At 43.9% G+C, this 16,835-nt stretch overlaps 1 protein-coding gene across 1 annotated transcript in view; it reads left to right on the top strand.

Annotated features, from left to right (window-relative positions):
- Window positions 1–15,800, top strand: part of TRPC5 (transient receptor potential cation channel subfamily C member 5) — a 78,751-nt gene extending 62,951 nt beyond the window's left edge. The window contains exons 9-12 of the mRNA XM_050901694.1: window positions 12,125–12,331; window positions 12,512–12,553; window positions 14,248–14,337; window positions 15,056–15,800. Coding sequence (XP_050757651.1) covers window positions 12,125–12,331; window positions 12,512–12,553; window positions 14,248–14,337; window positions 15,056–15,790 — 1,074 coding nt within the window. The 3' untranslated portion in view covers window positions 15,791–15,800. The remainder of the gene's footprint in view (window positions 1–12,124; window positions 12,332–12,511; window positions 12,554–14,247; window positions 14,338–15,055) is intronic.
- The last annotated feature ends 1,035 nt before the right edge of the window (window positions 15,801–16,835 follow it).

Raw genomic sequence — 16,835 nt, 5'->3', positions numbered from 1 at the left:
TTTTTAAGTGTATCTCTGAGGGTAGAGTGTAGGACCACATTGAAACATAGTTGCCAGTGTTCGGATTGGAGAAATGAGGGCATTGGACACCAAACTAGGAGTGCAGTTTTAAAGGATGGAATGAAATTGGGTGGATTAGCACGTACTGTGGAGGACAAGAATGAAAATTATTAATATTTTGCGTAGCAAAACAAAAGCTGTACAGTAAACAGAAACAGTTGGTATGTGCCTCTAAAAATAAGTGATCACTTTCAGGAAATTTTGACTGTAAGTGTAGGGATGTTGTACGTGGAATTTTCTCCATTTTTGCAGAGTGGAGAGCTTAAAAATTAAAGCATAGAGGAATATAAAGATTTTTCAGCTCCCTATTACATTGTGTCCAAGATGACTTTGGATTTCCCCCAGGAAGTAGCATCAAACTTTTCTTGATCTACAAAGAACAAGAATTCCTCTAGTTTTCTGCGCCAATTGAACTCCCTCAGCACCATGGCAGTAATTGCTACCCAGTTTAATTCACAACAGCAGCAGAAATTCTCTTCCCCACTGTGATCTATGACCCTTACAACTGTCCAAAAAATGTTGCACCTCCTCTCCTTGCATGACCTGCACAGTTATTACCTGGTGGTTTTGCCAAGGAAGAATTTTACGAATCAATAAACTTAGTTCAAGATACACAGCAGGACAGTCCCTGCATGTGGCAGGTTTTGGGGTGGTAGATTGTCCCCTTATAGAGGTAAGGCCAGCTCCAAAGCCTGGACTCAAATCTAAGCTATTGTAAAGCATCAGGTAGTGTTCATCTCACAAGCCCCATTTCAGAACCATTAATTTGAATTTCTTAGGATAAATTGAGATATGTTTGGTTTTTAACTCTGTCATATGGCAGGAAATGAAATTATGCTCTTGTTATACTCTTATTGCCAATATGAGCTGGGATTAATGTCTGTTGAAGCTTTTTATGGTGTAGCAAAACCTAGGCTCTAGAAGCGGGATTAAATGGCTCTTCTTTGGTTTGCCAGCTGAATGAAATATCACTGTTTGTCCCCCAGTTTTATGGCCCTCAGGGGCTCCAGCTGACCAACATACACATCCTGCTGGCCCCTGCCCACGCGCAGACCCTGTGTTCTGGGTGCAGGTAATAGGCTCAAGTCTTTTCTTCATTCTACAATGCAACTGTAATTACCCAAATCTCAATTACTGCTCTCCCAAAACTCATCTGTGTCATCAGTAATAATTAATGGAAATCACAAATTGTCCTGAACTTACTCGGTGCCTTTTGTGACATTTGGATAGGCAGATTTCTGACACATTTCCCCGTGGAGTGCGATACGTGTGAGGAAATGCTGGACCCCTGCTCTGTAGCTCCCTCCTGGGTAGCTGTAGCACATCTTTAGAGGAGTGGGATTGATTCCCAAGGCTGGGTGCTCTCTCTGGAGCTTGTGAGTGGATGTGGGGGGCTCCCAGCAGATTTTTATTTGAAAGTGAAGGGAAATACATTGGAGCAGTGGTGTGCCGTGATGCTACCATACAGCGAGAGGCTTGTGTGTGAAATTAGCCCTGGAGCCTCGCTCTAGACTGGCAGGCAGCTTAATTGCTTTTTGTTAGCAAGCTAAAGTATTCATTTGAAGGTGTAGAACTGTTTGTCTTTTTGCTGGCTTTGGCCTAATTACATATAACCCATGGACTTGAATCAAGTTGTTAATATTCATCTGCTGTTTGCAGAGCCTCTAAATGGAAGCACTTGTGTGCTCTGACTTCACATGCTGCATCTTTCTTCTGTTGTTAGACTAGATAAAGCTAATTCTCCATCCTAGGGCCCAATCCTGCAAACCCCTGCTCATACGAGTATTGTCAGCAGGATGAGAAGGTTAATCCTTCCTGTTGTTTTTAATCTTTAAAACCCCAGATATTTATCTGACCCTGTGTACCACCATGGCCAAACCACTCCGGGGCTTATTCAGAGGAGCAGAAACATTACATTTAAGTAAAAAACAAGATGAGCTTGCAATCTGTAGATGACCCCTGGCTGATTTAAGATATTACAGGGAATTTGCTGGCATTTATATGGGTGGGTTCTGTTTTCTTTGGTGTAGTTAACACGCCAGTGCCCCGCATGACAGGTCAATAATTCTCTGCCCATTACGTGCGAAGCAGCGCAGCAAGGTTTGCTCTTGCTACATGATAGAAGTTGAAGTATCCAGATGGAACCACATAGGTTGCAGCCCCCTGCGTTATCCCATCTTTTATTTAGGCCTGACAAGCTCAATTAGCATTATCTTGTGCTTCTGCATCGAGGGGACTTTTGTTAAAAAGGCAGAAGAGAAGAGGAAAAGTGAAAGACAAAGGAAAAATACTACTGAGGAAAAAGCAGTGAAAAACTAAAAGGGATTTATCTGGGAAGAGCTTTCACCTGATATTGAGCAATGGAAACAGCTATATTAAGAATTCTCTGAAACGTGACCTTTTAGATGCCAGGGCTTCACAGATTTCCTTTTCAACATGCGGCAATCTAGCAAGTAACTTGATGCTGATTATATAGGTGAAACAGGATACATACAACTCCATCCAATTAAACGGGAAGATGTCTAATAACCTGGATGCTGTGCTGTAGCTCCTCATCTGCGTTTCTGTTCTCAGGTCTGGTCCCCCGCAGCTCCTCAGCTGCAGACCCTGCTTTCAGAATCCGGGGAAGAAACAGGGGCTTCGTCTCCTGAATCAGTGCTATCTGCACAGCTCAAGATTCACTTAGAGACTTGAGCTATCTCATACATTTATAATGGTTCCCTTTCTTTTGGCTCAAGGATATATTTAAACGATCAGGATGTTTAGCTAGGATTTTTCATTTTTGTGCAATTTTTCAATTTTTGGCAGCTAAGCTCATGCACTGCATTTAAGTGACTATGCAAGCAGGCTGACTTCCAGAGGTGTCGGGCACCTGCTTCTCCCACTGGTGCTATGACCTTTACCGACTCAGTAAAAGACATAGTCCAGCTCCACTCCTTCGCTGAGGAAAGGCAGTTTATGACCAGTCATAAAAGAGCAAAATACTAAAGCATTCGGTACCTGAATAAACGTACATGGTTTCATTGCTTAACTATTCTTTTGGTTACTTGAGGAAGGGATATAAGGGCTGTGTATATATGTGCATAAAAATGTTGTAAAGCCTAAGGAGATACAGTGAGGCTCAGAGGTTTGATTCAGGGAAATTCCAGCAACACATGAAAACAGCTCCCGGGGTCAGACCAGTAATGAATTTACTGTGTTCCTACCCTTCTGGTCAGCTCGATGTGACCAGATATTCTGGTAAATATTTTTGTAGCATAGGAGTCAGTGGCAAAGACCATCAGATGTGCTTTGTGATTATTCATAAGCAGAGCTCAGATCTAAAAGTTACAAACGGCCCTAAATAACACGTTAAATAAACTGTTAGACCTTTAAATACCTTTGTCGCAGCTGACATCACATTTTCCAGCTGAAATCACATCCTTATAATGGCACAGACTGGATCCTGGGATCTGAAATTCACGTGCAGATCCAAACTGGCATTTTTCTTCTTGGGACGAATTTCTCTTGGAAAAAGAAAGAAAGAAGAAATAAAGAGGGGTACAGAGAAGTACCTGATTCTCCTTTGTATCTGGCTCCCACTAGTCCAGCAATAAATTTCAAGACATTTCTTCTTCCTTGGAAGAGTCAAGTCCCAGGCTGACCAGCTATGCAGAAAAAAAATCAAAGACAATATTGTAGAAATAGTACAAGTAGAAATGAGGTGAAGTTCTTTTTTTTTTTTGCCATGGTACTAACAGACTCATCAACACTCAAGCACTTTGGGTTAGGCATACCTTCTCAGCCCACCATTTCTCTACAGGCATGTGTGATTTACTTGATTTTGACCTGGCTGGAGGTAGTTAACATTATCAGCACAGATGCACCTTATCTCTCTGACTTTCAGCATGAAAAGAGGCTCTTATCAGGCAGTGATAAAGGAGTGAGAATGGATGGCAGGAAGAACAAAGCCTTAGTGATATCTTTCTCATTGTTTCTTCCTGCTGAGGCTTTTTTTAGAGAACTATTTGTCTGCATAACCTTCCTACTGCTCTGATTTATTTGACTATTAAAATAAAAACTGAACTTTGCTGGAATATGACTGAAGAAAAAAAAAAAGGTGTCAGTTCAAATAATTTAACTGCACTAAAACCAGCACAATCCACAGTTCTCTGTGTTTTCTCAAATATAATATTCCCTGGCCTTCTCATTAGCTATCGTTGTTTCCATCCAATATGCTGGTGGGAGATGAAAGGTAATTGATATATATATAACCTAAATGCATTGTGGAATGGAGTGCATTGCAAGCTACAATAAAAATTTTAATTATGAATATATTCTACACATGGCAGATATAAATAGCAGAGATGCTAAAGCATGCATTTTCCAAGTACAAACAAACTGATTCCCCAGAGCTGGGAAAATCAGCCAGCTCGCAGTATGGAGGTCCATTCTGGGGAAGCGATGGCCAGTGCAACAGCTCATCTAACAGGTCTGCTGTGGTGTCACTCAGGAGTGCATGCCCCTGCTCTTCGCTTGACCTTGTGTATTCAGAAGCCATTAGTGGTTTTCTTTTCCATTGCAACCAGTGACCTACCCCATTTCCATAATTTCTGAGCCTCTTTAGCTATACTCCAAAGATGGAGTCCTTTATCCATCTTATTATAAAACGCAGTCGCGGTGCTATATGTCTTGTTGACACTGAACTGGCCATTCCCTTGATCTGTTTGAAGTGATGGACCTGGGACACTGCAAAATTAAGGAAGCTTTTCCTAACTTCCTCTGTTACAGTGTGTTCTTTATGGGCTCTACCATGACTGGGATCTTCATCCAGCTTTCGAGTTTTTAAGGCTCACAATCCCATTGATGGCTTATCTGAAATGTCTGCTATGTAAAAATTTAGATTTTGGCGTTTTTCTCCCTTGTGCTCTGTTTGATTTCCTAACCTAAGGGCCTTGCCTTCTGCCTTTTACCAGATAAGGATAGCTCTTTTCTGAAATCAAGTCTTTCCCTGTGTCCTGGCCCAAGAATTCACTTTTCTTGTATCCCAGTGCTGCTATTTATTTCTGAGTATTTCTTCAGGACCTGCCTATGCTTCATGAACATCCTTTTCTGTGCTGGAGCCCTAAGGCGCCCGGCATCCCCGGCTGAGTTGCTGCCCCGGGGAGCAGCTCTCCCTTCCCGCACCTCACGCCCTGCCCTTGCCCACTTGCCTGTGTTGCGTGCTCGTGCATGGGGTTTGCTTTGCGGCTCTCCGGGCACATTTTCCCTCACATCTGGGCGCTCCTTCGCTTTGTATGTGCTGGTTTGCATCTGCCTGGGCTTGTTCTCCCCAGGGCATTGCCACACGCTCCTCTTCAAAGCCATGTGTGGTTGGCATGGGGCCACTGCAGCTTCCCTGGTGTGAACGTCTGGTTGCTGGTCAGAGCTCCGTTTGCTTTGCCCAGTGCAGCATGTGATTTTGTGCTAGACAGTACTTTCATCTCTTCTCTGGCTGTCTCATTCCCTAACTGTTCTAATTGCTTTTTCTAATGCTAGATTGTCCTCCTTCAGTAATTTTTCTTGTATTATTTTTGAGATTGATCCTATTAAGTTCTTATCCTTCAGTATGTCATCCCCAGCTTTGAAAGCAAAGTCATTTGTTGTCAGCTGCAGCTGAATTACCTATGCATTAATTGCCTTTGTACGTCCCTGATTTTTCTCATAGACTTTTTTTTTCTTTCTGTGACATATTTTTCTTTGAAAAATTTTAAGCATCATTTACCTCAAATAGCCTGCTTGGATTTTTGCTGCTTGCTTCTCTGAGCTTGTCATTAAACCCCCAAGCTCTGCTGATGTTATTACCAGTTTGCCCAACACATATTACAAAATTAACAGCTTTGAAACTGCACAAGAGTTGTCTGTGTGGGTTCTGTAAAGATGAACTTTCTCCTGACCCTCTTTCTGCAATGCTTTCTGTTCAGGGCACACAAGGGTATATTTCTTGTGCTAGCCTGCTTGAAAGCCATTGCTGATATATTTTCTGTGCTGTTTCCCGCTCTGGGTTTAGCAAAGAGCAATAAAGAGGCACGTGAGATAGAAATATACTAAATAGAGTTTAATGACTTCTCCTACGCTTCGCAGCGCAGCTAATTACACAGCAAAAAAGCACCTTTGAAGTTCCTGTGCCTCTCAGGCCATGATCCTCCCTTACTCAATAGGCTGCAAGTAAGATATGTCAGCGAGCACCTTTTAAAGGTGAACACTGCATCTTCTCCTTCCTTCCTAGAGGAAAGTACTACTGCTTGGGCACTTCCTAATCTTGTGGAGCTGCTGCCGGCACCTCCTGGGACAGCAGCAGAGAGCAGTCCTGCTAATCCTGATGCAGAAATCACGCCGGCTTCTGCCAGCATTCCCGGCACAACGGAAAAGCTTCCCGTGCCTCCTCCCGAGGCACTCAGCCACAGCCAGACAGCCTGGTCCTGAGGGCATTGTCACAGCCATCTATAGCTGCATCTGACAGGCAGCAGCTTGATTTCCAGCTTAGCCCACTGACTGTTGTATAATAAAACACAAGAAAGGCACACACAGCCTTTTTTGTGCCAGCTAGAAAGATGCTAGATATCTTTATACATTATTCTTTCCAAATGGGTGTGGGGAGGATTTGCATCCCTGGAACACACTTCTTAGACGAAGGGGTAGAAGCCCTTGTGCGCCTCTGTGTAGCGTAGAGGAGCTTAAGTAACTGATTATCTTGTGATTGTTTTACAGTGGAAAAGTCTGAAGATCTCAGAGTGCCTGGCTGCTGAGCGTTACCATCATCTCAGCATTATGTTTTAGCTGAGTGTTTGTACCATGGCTCTACACCAGCCTAATCCAGAGCTAACCACAGCGTGCAGCAGCAGAGTGCCGGGAGCTGCCATAAGCCATTTCAGCCTATCATCAGCCCTGAGCTAACGTAAACTCAGGACTATCGCAGTGCTTTCAGGGATGCTAATTCAAGAGTCGCGAGATCGGGCTCCTGTGCCCCGATTTGCCACAGGCTTCCCACGGGACAGCCCTGTGCTTCAGCTCCTACGTGCTAAGTTAAAAGTAACAGCGCTTTCCTCCATCAGCTTTCCGGCCACAAGGGAGCTGAAACACTAAACATGTGAAGAGGTTGAGGAACCTAAAGGCTGCAGCAGCGGTGGCCATCTCTTACAGAGAACTGAAACAGTCTTCCATTGCTGGGGTCTGCTGGCTGGGTCAGTACCAGCTGAGAAGCTGGCTGTAATTTGGCAAAGTATGATCTAAACCATATGGCCCAGCAAGGAGATGGTGATGGAAATCTTTATAGAAAACATTTCACAAAATGTAAACAACAGATTTTCTACACAGAGATGAAGATGGAGATTAATGCTTGAATTATCCTGGATAATTAGTGTAGCAGGTAATTATTTAAAATCTGGCACATCTGTGAATACATCACTTTGACTGAATTAGAAAATCCTCGCAACTGCTACAGTAAGATGGCTTCAGCGATCCCACGGGGAAATCTTTATGGGAGATTAATTCTCACTTCAAATGGCAGAGATTTGCAGGAGGATTATGTGGCCAGTGTGACACATTGTGATAGTAAGTGATAACTTTTTTTTTCTCACAGAGAAGCTGAGTGCTGGTTTCTTTGAGTTCATGTGTTCTTTGAGCTTGAGGTCTTGGCCCTCCTAAGAAATAGAGTGTTTTATAGCTGAAATGATGAGCAGTGCTTGAAAGAAAATGGTGACAAGAACAAGGGCAAGAGCAACAGAAGCTCAAAGAGAGGACAGTGAAATCCAAACTTGGATTTAAATTCCTAAAGCAACACGGTCACACTTGCAAAGCTAGCGGATACGTTTCTTTAGCTTATTATAAATGTTACCAAAAAGTTGTCATCTAAGAACATTGTATGAGACAGCACAGGTCTGTGAGGATCCTGTCCTCACTGCGCAGTGGGTCTGCTCGAAGCTCCTCGCCACGGCGGAGCACTGCAGGGCACATCTTGCACTGCCGAGCTCCCCTTGGTGCGTGCCCTCTGCCAGCGCTCCCTGTGCAGGGGCAGAGCTCCTGCGTTTCCTCCTGTCCTCTCTCTTAGGAAACCCACTTCTGCTGAAGCCTCCCAGGGTTACATCCATGCTGGCTGTCCCTGGGAGCAGGCTCCAACATGCCATCTCCTGTGACCCGTCTCTGTAAATCAGCGGCTAGTGCAGCACACTGCAGGTGGCACTGAGCATTCCAGCAGGAGGTCCAGGCTTGTCCATCGCTGCGTAGCTTTGTGGGGTGTGTGGTGGCCAGGCCCAGGCTGAGCAAGAGAAGGGCCCTCAGGTTGGACTCTCACTGTATTGGTGTTCAGGAGCTCGCTTTGAGTGTTCACCTACGTGCAGTCTTTGCAAGCTTTGATGCAAAGCAGGCTCAGACTCAGGCAGCTCTCAAAAATGTATATCTTGCCCAGTGGCCTGCAGTCACTGGGGAGATGCACCAAAAACCTGGAACACGGCTGGTGGTCCGCTGGGCCATGTTCACAGCCAATGCAATGACTGATGTAGTGGCTGTAACTCACGAGTGCTTCAGGTTCGAATTGGGTATTGAATGATTGCTGAAGCATGGTACTCTTGGTACTCACACAGGGAGGAGAGTTAGGAAAGCTGTAGTTTTGTGTGCAGTTTTCACTGCTTAGAGCACTAAAGAGAGCTCTAACAAAGAAAATGGTGGTTTCCTGGCACACAAAGACATTCTCAGTAAAATTTAAATGTCTCTTTGCTATATATTTCCAACACAAAACTGCTGCCAGGAGCTCTCATCTGATTTGTTCAGGTTCTCAAAACATCAGGGTGAATAATTGAGACAGGCTGAGTTTGTAAACCCTGGGGAATTGACAGCAGCAGAAAAGAGAAAGAAAAGATACTCTGAGCTTTGTACAGAGGGTCTGTCTTTTAAGAGATGTTATATTGCATTTGTTGACTGAGACTGCACAAGAAGAAATACAGGTGGAGCTGAAGCCAGCATCCACCAGTCTCACCCACAGACACATTTAGATCAACAGGGATTTGTTCAGACCAACCACAAAACTTCCCCAATGAGAAACTCCCGCTAAGTTTCACAGCGTTGCCCTGCACCTGCGTTCAGCCCCTGGCCAAGCCCCTGTAGTCCCCTGAAGCTATTTTAAAATGGAAGAACAAAAAGAAAACACTCTGTGCAGAGAAACTTTTTTAGCCCTTTTCTTCCTTCCTTCCCCAGAAACTAATTTGCAATCCCCAAGCTACAGATTTGCCTTATCCTCCTCTACAAACAGCATCCAACATCCACTGCTAAATCACCTCTGCCCAGGACATGCCCTTTTTATAACGGGCTGAAGGCAATTGCTGCCAAGTCACCACACCTGATCCCACCCCACCACCAACACTGGGCCTTCGATGGACCTTTGTAGAAGGGAAGGGTGGATTTATAACCGTCTCCAAACTACCTTCTCCCTTCTGACTCCTCAATAGGACATTTACACCTACTTCTGTATTGACAAAGAACTTAAAATATACATGTCTATCCAAAATAACAGTCTTTGCACTCTCCTTCAGCTACTGCCTTACCCTTGACTCTCCAGCTGCCCCAGATAGCGCTATCAGTGTTGCCAGGTGTCTGTAGTTCCTGCACACCCTGAGAAAGGCTTACTCACAGCAGGGCCGAATAACTCAATGCTGGTCTCATGCTGCTATTCCCTTACAAAATGCTTAAGATGCTTGAAGCAGCAATGCACCTCTTGCCTGCAGCCTTTCAAGATGCAGCCACCATTAGGTTTTCCCTGGTAGTGAGCATGTCCAGGTGGAGCACAGAAAGCTGGAGCACGGAAAGCTGCAGCTCAGGCCCCTTCTCTGCCAAGAGAGATTTGATCTCCTGCCTCCCCGGCAGGCAGCATGGCCTCCCCAGCGGCCCCTTGGCTCACCTGGCTTGTGATGCCGGTCATTCTTCTTCTGAAGACTGTCTCAACTGAAGCTGCCCAGACCAGGAAATGTTCAGGTAGAAAGATGGGCCATGAGTGAGCCTTTAGGATTGAGCAGGGAGCAGCCAGCCCTGCTTCTGGAAGAGGCTCGACAGCTCTGCCTTTAACTCTGAGCAGTTATTGGGCAGGAGTTATCCTGCGAGCTGGTTGTGGAGCTCAGAGCACTAACCCAGAGTCTGGGAAGGAGGAACAGCAGCTGCATGGCACCAGCTTGGCCTGCTCTCCTCTAGCTCTGCTGAGCTTGCTGCAGCCTGCAGGTAGAGACAAATGAAGAAAAAATGAGCAGGACCTTTTTTTTTTTTTTGTGGCAATTATTTCTACTGCTGCAAACTGCATTTTTTACTACCCAGAACTTCATTTCCACCAGCATCGGCTTCTAATGCTTCATGGTGCTGCTGCAATTTCCCTGCTTATGGGGTCTGATAATGTATGAGGCAAAAAGGGGCATGGCAGGCTGCTTCTCTGTGTCTACCTATGGCTCGAAAACAGCCCTTTTGGTAAGTTGGGAGGGGATAGTAGGGGTCTGGGCTGATTCAGACCATCTGCAGAGACTGATGTGCTCCTGGGCCACTGAGGCAGTTTAAAATCGAGACATATAATTTGAATACACTACTAAAATGGAGTTCAGCTGCACCTCACTGTCAAAATGTGAGCGTATTTTACCCATGTCAGAGCACTGCAGCATAGCCAGAAAGCCAGTGTAGTAATTTTTTGGGTATGATGTTCAGCCATATTTTATTAAACTCCCTGTCCTACACTTCACTGCTTGTTTCTGAGAGCTGCTGCCCTGCAGCCCAGCATCCCTCACTCGAGAGGGCTGCTCGTTCCAACCTGGTTGAAATCTCCTCAGAAACTTAAAATCCCGCATTGTCCTTTTCTCCTACCTTGCGCTGTTACTCAGCCTAGATCATCACGGCTTTGATTTGATCTCATGTCAGATACTGTTAACGTAAATGCTGAACAGCTAAAATGTCATGACCATCAGCTTAGCACTATACTCTGCAATGATAACAATACACAAATTTACCATTTAAATTCAGTGTGCTGTTGTAAGCTGTGTTCAGCACTGCTTGGCTTGGAGGCTTCCAACTATTCCCTTCCTTTTCTGTCTAATGTCAGAATTTCTGCAGAACATACAAAACAGTGGCATTTTTTAACTTTAAAACTAGCACGAAACAGCATGAAATCCATTTTGAATAGCTGCAGTATCTCTCTGAATCCAGGCTGTAGGTAGATGTCTCTGCCCTGATGTTGAAGGGAACATGCAGTTTGTCACTGGGCAGAACAGCCTGTTGACTCCACAGACTAGACTGCAAATGGCTTGATTTGGGGATCACCATTTTGCAGTCTGTAAGGTCAGTGTCTTGCATAGACTCGGTATTCCTTTCCCGGTGACTGTCTGGACTGTGCGCCTATCTGTGCAGCTGTAAAATGATGCTATCAACTTTCCACCTTTACTTTGTTGGGACAAAAAACACTAGAGCGCAGCAAGCTAGCATGGTGATAATATAAATGAAAAAAACCCAACAAAGCAAACAGTAAAATGTCTCCCATTTTGTGTAAGGATAACGCAGAGGCAAGATTTAAAATACGGCACACATAAAATGTGTCACTTCCTTGCAAGAGCTGAATTAATGGATGCTATAAAAACCACACAAATCAAAAAACACTATGAAAGATCTTCTTCCAGGGAAGAGTGTGAGAATTGATTGGATTTGGACATGAGAAACAACGGTTTGTGATAATAAAAGTGATAGCAAAAAGCCAAATAAGAAATGTGTTTTCTTGCTTCTTGTACTGGCGAACTAATAAGCACAACCTCTAAAGGACGAAGCCGGGCTTTAGCATGTGAAATTCTTTTTGCTGAATATTGCTATCATCTCATTTCTCAGTGGTTGGTATTTTTACACTCTAGCTACATTTCACACTGATTTTTTTAAGTCCACCCCCAGCAAGGGAGATGGCAGAAGCGTTACTGCTTTGCCTGCAGCTGGAGAAATCCTTTATTGCTCACATTCACCTCCTCAGCCGTGGGCATTTGCTCCAGGAAAGCCTGCCTGAAGCTGTTGATTGATAGTCTCTTTCCTTCTCTCATAGGACCATGCGGATATTGAGTGGAAGTTTGCACGGACGAAGCTCTGGATGAGTTACTTTGATGAAGGTGCCACTCTGCCCCCTCCTTTTAACATTGTCCCAAGTCCCAAGTCAGTCTGGTACCTTTGCAAGTGGATTCACAATCAGCTGTGCCCAGGCAACGACTCTGACAATGAACAGAAGAGGCATGAAAACCTCAAAACATTCACAGTAAGGAGCTGCATGGTTTTATAGTTCATTTTTCGAGGGTGCTTGTGCATGTTCAGGATCGCGAGGGCCACTGCTCTGCGGGTGTGGTAGAAGGTTGCTGGATCGTAACTTGCTAAGAGCCATCAGGAGCTCTAAAGACAGGACTAAACAGGTAACATGTCTGTGCCTTTCTTTTTCCAGGAACGGCACGCTGACAACCTGATTCAGAATCAACATTACCAGGTAAACTCCTGAGCACATGAAGTTTTTACTTGCTGTTTCTTCTTCCTGCTCATTTTCTAATACCTCGATTCTTGCTTGCTTCTAGAATATAGTAAGTATAGGTCCTCTAAGAGGATTTTGCTTATCATGGATTAAAACATTTCCTCATTAGAGGTGGGATGGTTCAGTAAATCACTCCTAGCCTTTCACCCCCTCTGAAGTAGTGGAAAACTTGCCAGGTATCAGTCTGGCTGCTGAAGTCAAAGGTGACATTCCCATTGCCATCGCAGGGACCAGGCTGTCACGCCATCCTGATTAAAACTGTTTCTGCAGCGTTTTTACACACTCTTGAATTGTTCCTCTCCTGCTCTTTTTTGTAAAGCATCCCTAACTCAAACAGTGGTTGGGATTTTCTTTTATTTTGGACAGCTCAGGAAGGAGGAGCGGTTCCTTTGTTGGATTTTGCTGGTTTTGTTTATTCTCAGCCTGCCTGTCATCAAGTACTCATTAAAGTCAACCTACAAAAGGATGAAACTGTATTAAAAACACCAGCTTCAATACTTGAATTCAGTGTGATGTATTATGCCAGCATGCTAGAAGGAAAAAAAAATTCTCCAGAATGTTAGGTGGTATGTTAGGCTATGCTGTCAAAAGCCATTAGTAATTTGTCTTACTTAAGACATCTCCTGCTTTTTGAAGAGTATTTTTATCTGAAGTTGATGTTTAACGTAATTAGTCATCTTTGACAACAGACATTTGGTACTTTCTGACTTCACAGCACAGCTTATGGGTACCAACAGTGGCATCTCTTGAAAAACCTCGCAGTATAACCTTGGTGCGGAGGCCATCTTCACGCTTGGTGTTGCTCAGACTTGTTGTCCCTATTTAGGAAATGGGGGAAACGAAGGGAAGGTTTGGAGTAGTCTCTTCTGTATATAGACATCAACCTCTGTGTACGTTGGCCAGCACAGGTAAATGTACAAGCTCGAAGTACAAGTTTGCTTAGGTAAAGCCAGCAAGGAGGTACACGACACAGAGGAAAATGGATCTCATCCTACCAACAACCTGTACTGTAACAAACAGCCCAGGTAACAGAGAGGAGCGAGAGCCCTTAGCGAAGTCACCGAGGCTGTGGTTCAGTCCTTCCAGCACTGTCCACAGGCATGGCAGCAGCCTTGAACGGAGCTTCTGACCTGCTGTTAGGGAACACCCAGGCAGCTGGCAGATGTGGTTTAACGTGAATATGCATTGCCCCACGGGGTCCTGGCTGTTCTTTAGGTTATTTGTTGTCAACATACCCTCCTTGGCTTTCAAATACTTGATAAACAATCTTCAAATGGCAAGCTTAGCCTATCAGGATACACAGCGTATACACACGAGATTGGTAATCTTAAAAACTTTCAGCAGCTGAGATTAAATGGCTTGAGGACATTTGAGAACATCACAAATTTTTTTCTCAACGACTTTTACATATACAAGTACAAAATACCTGCTCACTGTAGTTAACAACTGAGCATTCAAGATGGAAGTATATAACCCTTTCCAAAGGCGGCTTCTGTTTAAAAGAAGGTGTTCTGTTTCTAATGGTAGGTGATTTTCTTTTTAGTCAGCAGAGTCATGACAGCTATTGTCAGTCAGAGCTCAGTTAAAATGCAGTAAGAACAGAGTTTGGTCTGAGCCAGCAGTTGAATCACTCATATTGTTTCCTATTCCAGGAAGTGATAAGAAATCTTGTGAAAAGATATGTCGCAGCAATGATAAGAACTTCCAAAACCAACGAAGGTTTAACTGAAGAAAACTTCAAGGTAATTTATTATTCCTTAATAATAATTTATTATATTAATTCAAGTAGCCACTTGCAGAGTTCGCACTAACTTGTTAAGATGATTTGTAACCTGCTGTGGAAATAGGACTATTACAGGAGCTGGGAATACATATGATGTGCACGTGGGGGTTTTTTGAGCAGAGAATATTATTGAGTGTCTTCTCATATGATCCCCTCCCACATTTCAATATACAATATGTTATGTAGACAAAAGCTTTGGAAAATGGTAGGAATGAAGTATCTGATTTGAGTCAACATCCCATTCCTAATCCTAACCCAGACAGAGCCAAAGAATGAGTCTGGGTTAATAGATACGAAGAACACTTACCAACAAAGTTAAATTTGGGCCTATCAACTAAACAGGATTCCTGCCATGTTTCTAAATTTCAGCAGTTTCCCTTCTTCTATAACTGTCTTATTTGACTTTTTTTGGGGGTGGGCAGAGGGGGTTGGTCAAGAGGGCCGGTCCCACAGCCTTTGGAGACCAAGATCTTGTGAGGTCTCCAATTCTCAGGATTACCAATACGTTTTTTTGTGTGTGTCTGTCACTGAATAATGAAGATGCACGTGGTATTTTTGTAAGTGTGATTTGGTATCAGCCATCTGCATATCTGAACAGCTCTCCCAAGGGAAGGTGATCATTCTTTCATGTCACAGATAAAGCTGCTGAGTGTAACTCATTTCTCCTCTTGCCCTAGGAATTAAAACAGGACATCTCAAGTTTTCGCTATGAAGTTCTTGACCTCTTAGGAAATAGGAAGCCCCAGAGGAGAAGTTATTCTACCAGCAGCACAGAGGTGTCCCAAAAGGATGAAACAAATGAGGACGGTGCTGGAGAAAAATCCAAAGCCAAGAGCGTGTCTTTCAATGTAGCCAACAAAAAAAAGGACTTCAACGTATCTGCTCTAATTAAAACTATGTCTGGGATCAATATGGTGGAAGAGAAGCCAAAAAGCAATGGGATCAGTAAGCGCTCCTTTGTCCGAAATGGAAATCGAGTTCAGAGACTTTCCAGCTCCAAGAAGGAGTCCTTTAAGAGACTGGGCCTGCTTTTCTCCAAGATGAATGGACACGTACCTGAACCAAATTCAGAACCCATGTACACTATTTCAGACGGAATTATTCAGCCACACTACATGTGGAAAGACATTAAATATTCTCAGATTGATAAAGAGAAAGAAGAGAATTGTTCCAAAAGTGAAATTAACCTCAATGAGGTGAACTACAGCGGGAACACAAGACTTACAGGACAGAGCAAGGAGTGCCCTGTGGTTTGTACCAGCTCCCTTCACTGTGCTTCCAGTATTTGTTCCTCTAATTCCAAACTTATAGACTCGTCAGAGGATGTGTTTGATTCATGGGGAGAGGCTTGTGACTTGTTTATAAACCAGTGGAAAGACGGGCAGGAGGATCACGTTACAACTCGGCTATAAGTAAAGCTATCTTAACACTCGCTGGAAAACTTAGCCAATTATTTGTAATTGTTTGCTCTCATCTGATCCAGCATTACTATTTCCTTTCTGTCCACAAGTGGGGGGGGGGGGAAAAAAAGTGTAAAACTACTTATGTTAGCCTATTTTATAGCCATCTGCACCTTTTTTAATTTACTTTTTTACACTCACAAATAACTAAACTGAAGGTTTCACCATTTACAAGGTCAATATAAACCACAGGAATCCCTTCGGATGCAGTCTTAGTCTTCAAACCCCACAGACTTCCAACACGCTGGTGGCCGAGTGAAGGATCTCCCCAGTGCTCTCATCATCATCCCACCGCCGCTGGGTTATCGCTGCTGCTATCCAACATGACCGGCTCTGCATCCTGCTCCATTTTCCTCGTCAACACAACCGGCTGGTGAGCAGTGGCTTAGCAGGAGGCTGAGAATCATATTTAAAATCTTTTTAGAAAGGATTTCAATGTATAACTGGCTTTTTTGTTTTCTTTAAGCAATATGACCTCTGATTCTTTTGGTTGTTTGTGGTTTTTCAGGTTGTTTATTATATTAATATTGTAAATTGTTACTGATAAGAGACCCTGTTGATCATCCAGCTAGAACATGTTATGATTTGCTTATTTACCTAACTCTCATTAGAAATTCCCTCTGTAGGGAGCAGAATGACCTTCCAGTTAGGCTGACAGTGGAAGCCAGCACCCGGCCTTGCTACCAACTTCTGCATAGATGAACTGACCTAAAACCAGCTGTGGCTGCTTGAAACCCAAACCTCAGGGTGGGTCTCATATTTCTAATGGGCTGAACCAAAACCCAGCCCTGAGCCTGGCCCTGACACCCCACCCCTCCAGCTGTATCTGGTTTTTTTGAAATTCCTAATCTCACTTCCCCTGCTGCATTCGCTTTTTGCTGCCTCTCTGATGGATGTCAGGCTTTAGGAAGAAAGTCATTCTCCTGGTATATGGCAAGTGCCAAGAGAGTTTGTCTTCCCTAGGCCCGTGAGCTGCGTTTCTGAAAAGCAACGTAAG

Source organism: Gymnogyps californianus, chromosome 9, assembly GCF_018139145.2.
Source record: "Gymnogyps californianus isolate 813 chromosome 9, ASM1813914v2, whole genome shotgun sequence".
NCBI lineage: Eukaryota > Metazoa > Chordata > Aves > Accipitriformes > Cathartidae > Gymnogyps > Gymnogyps californianus.
Note: the sequence above shows the minus strand (reverse complement) of the source record. Positions and strands in the feature narration are given on the sequence as shown.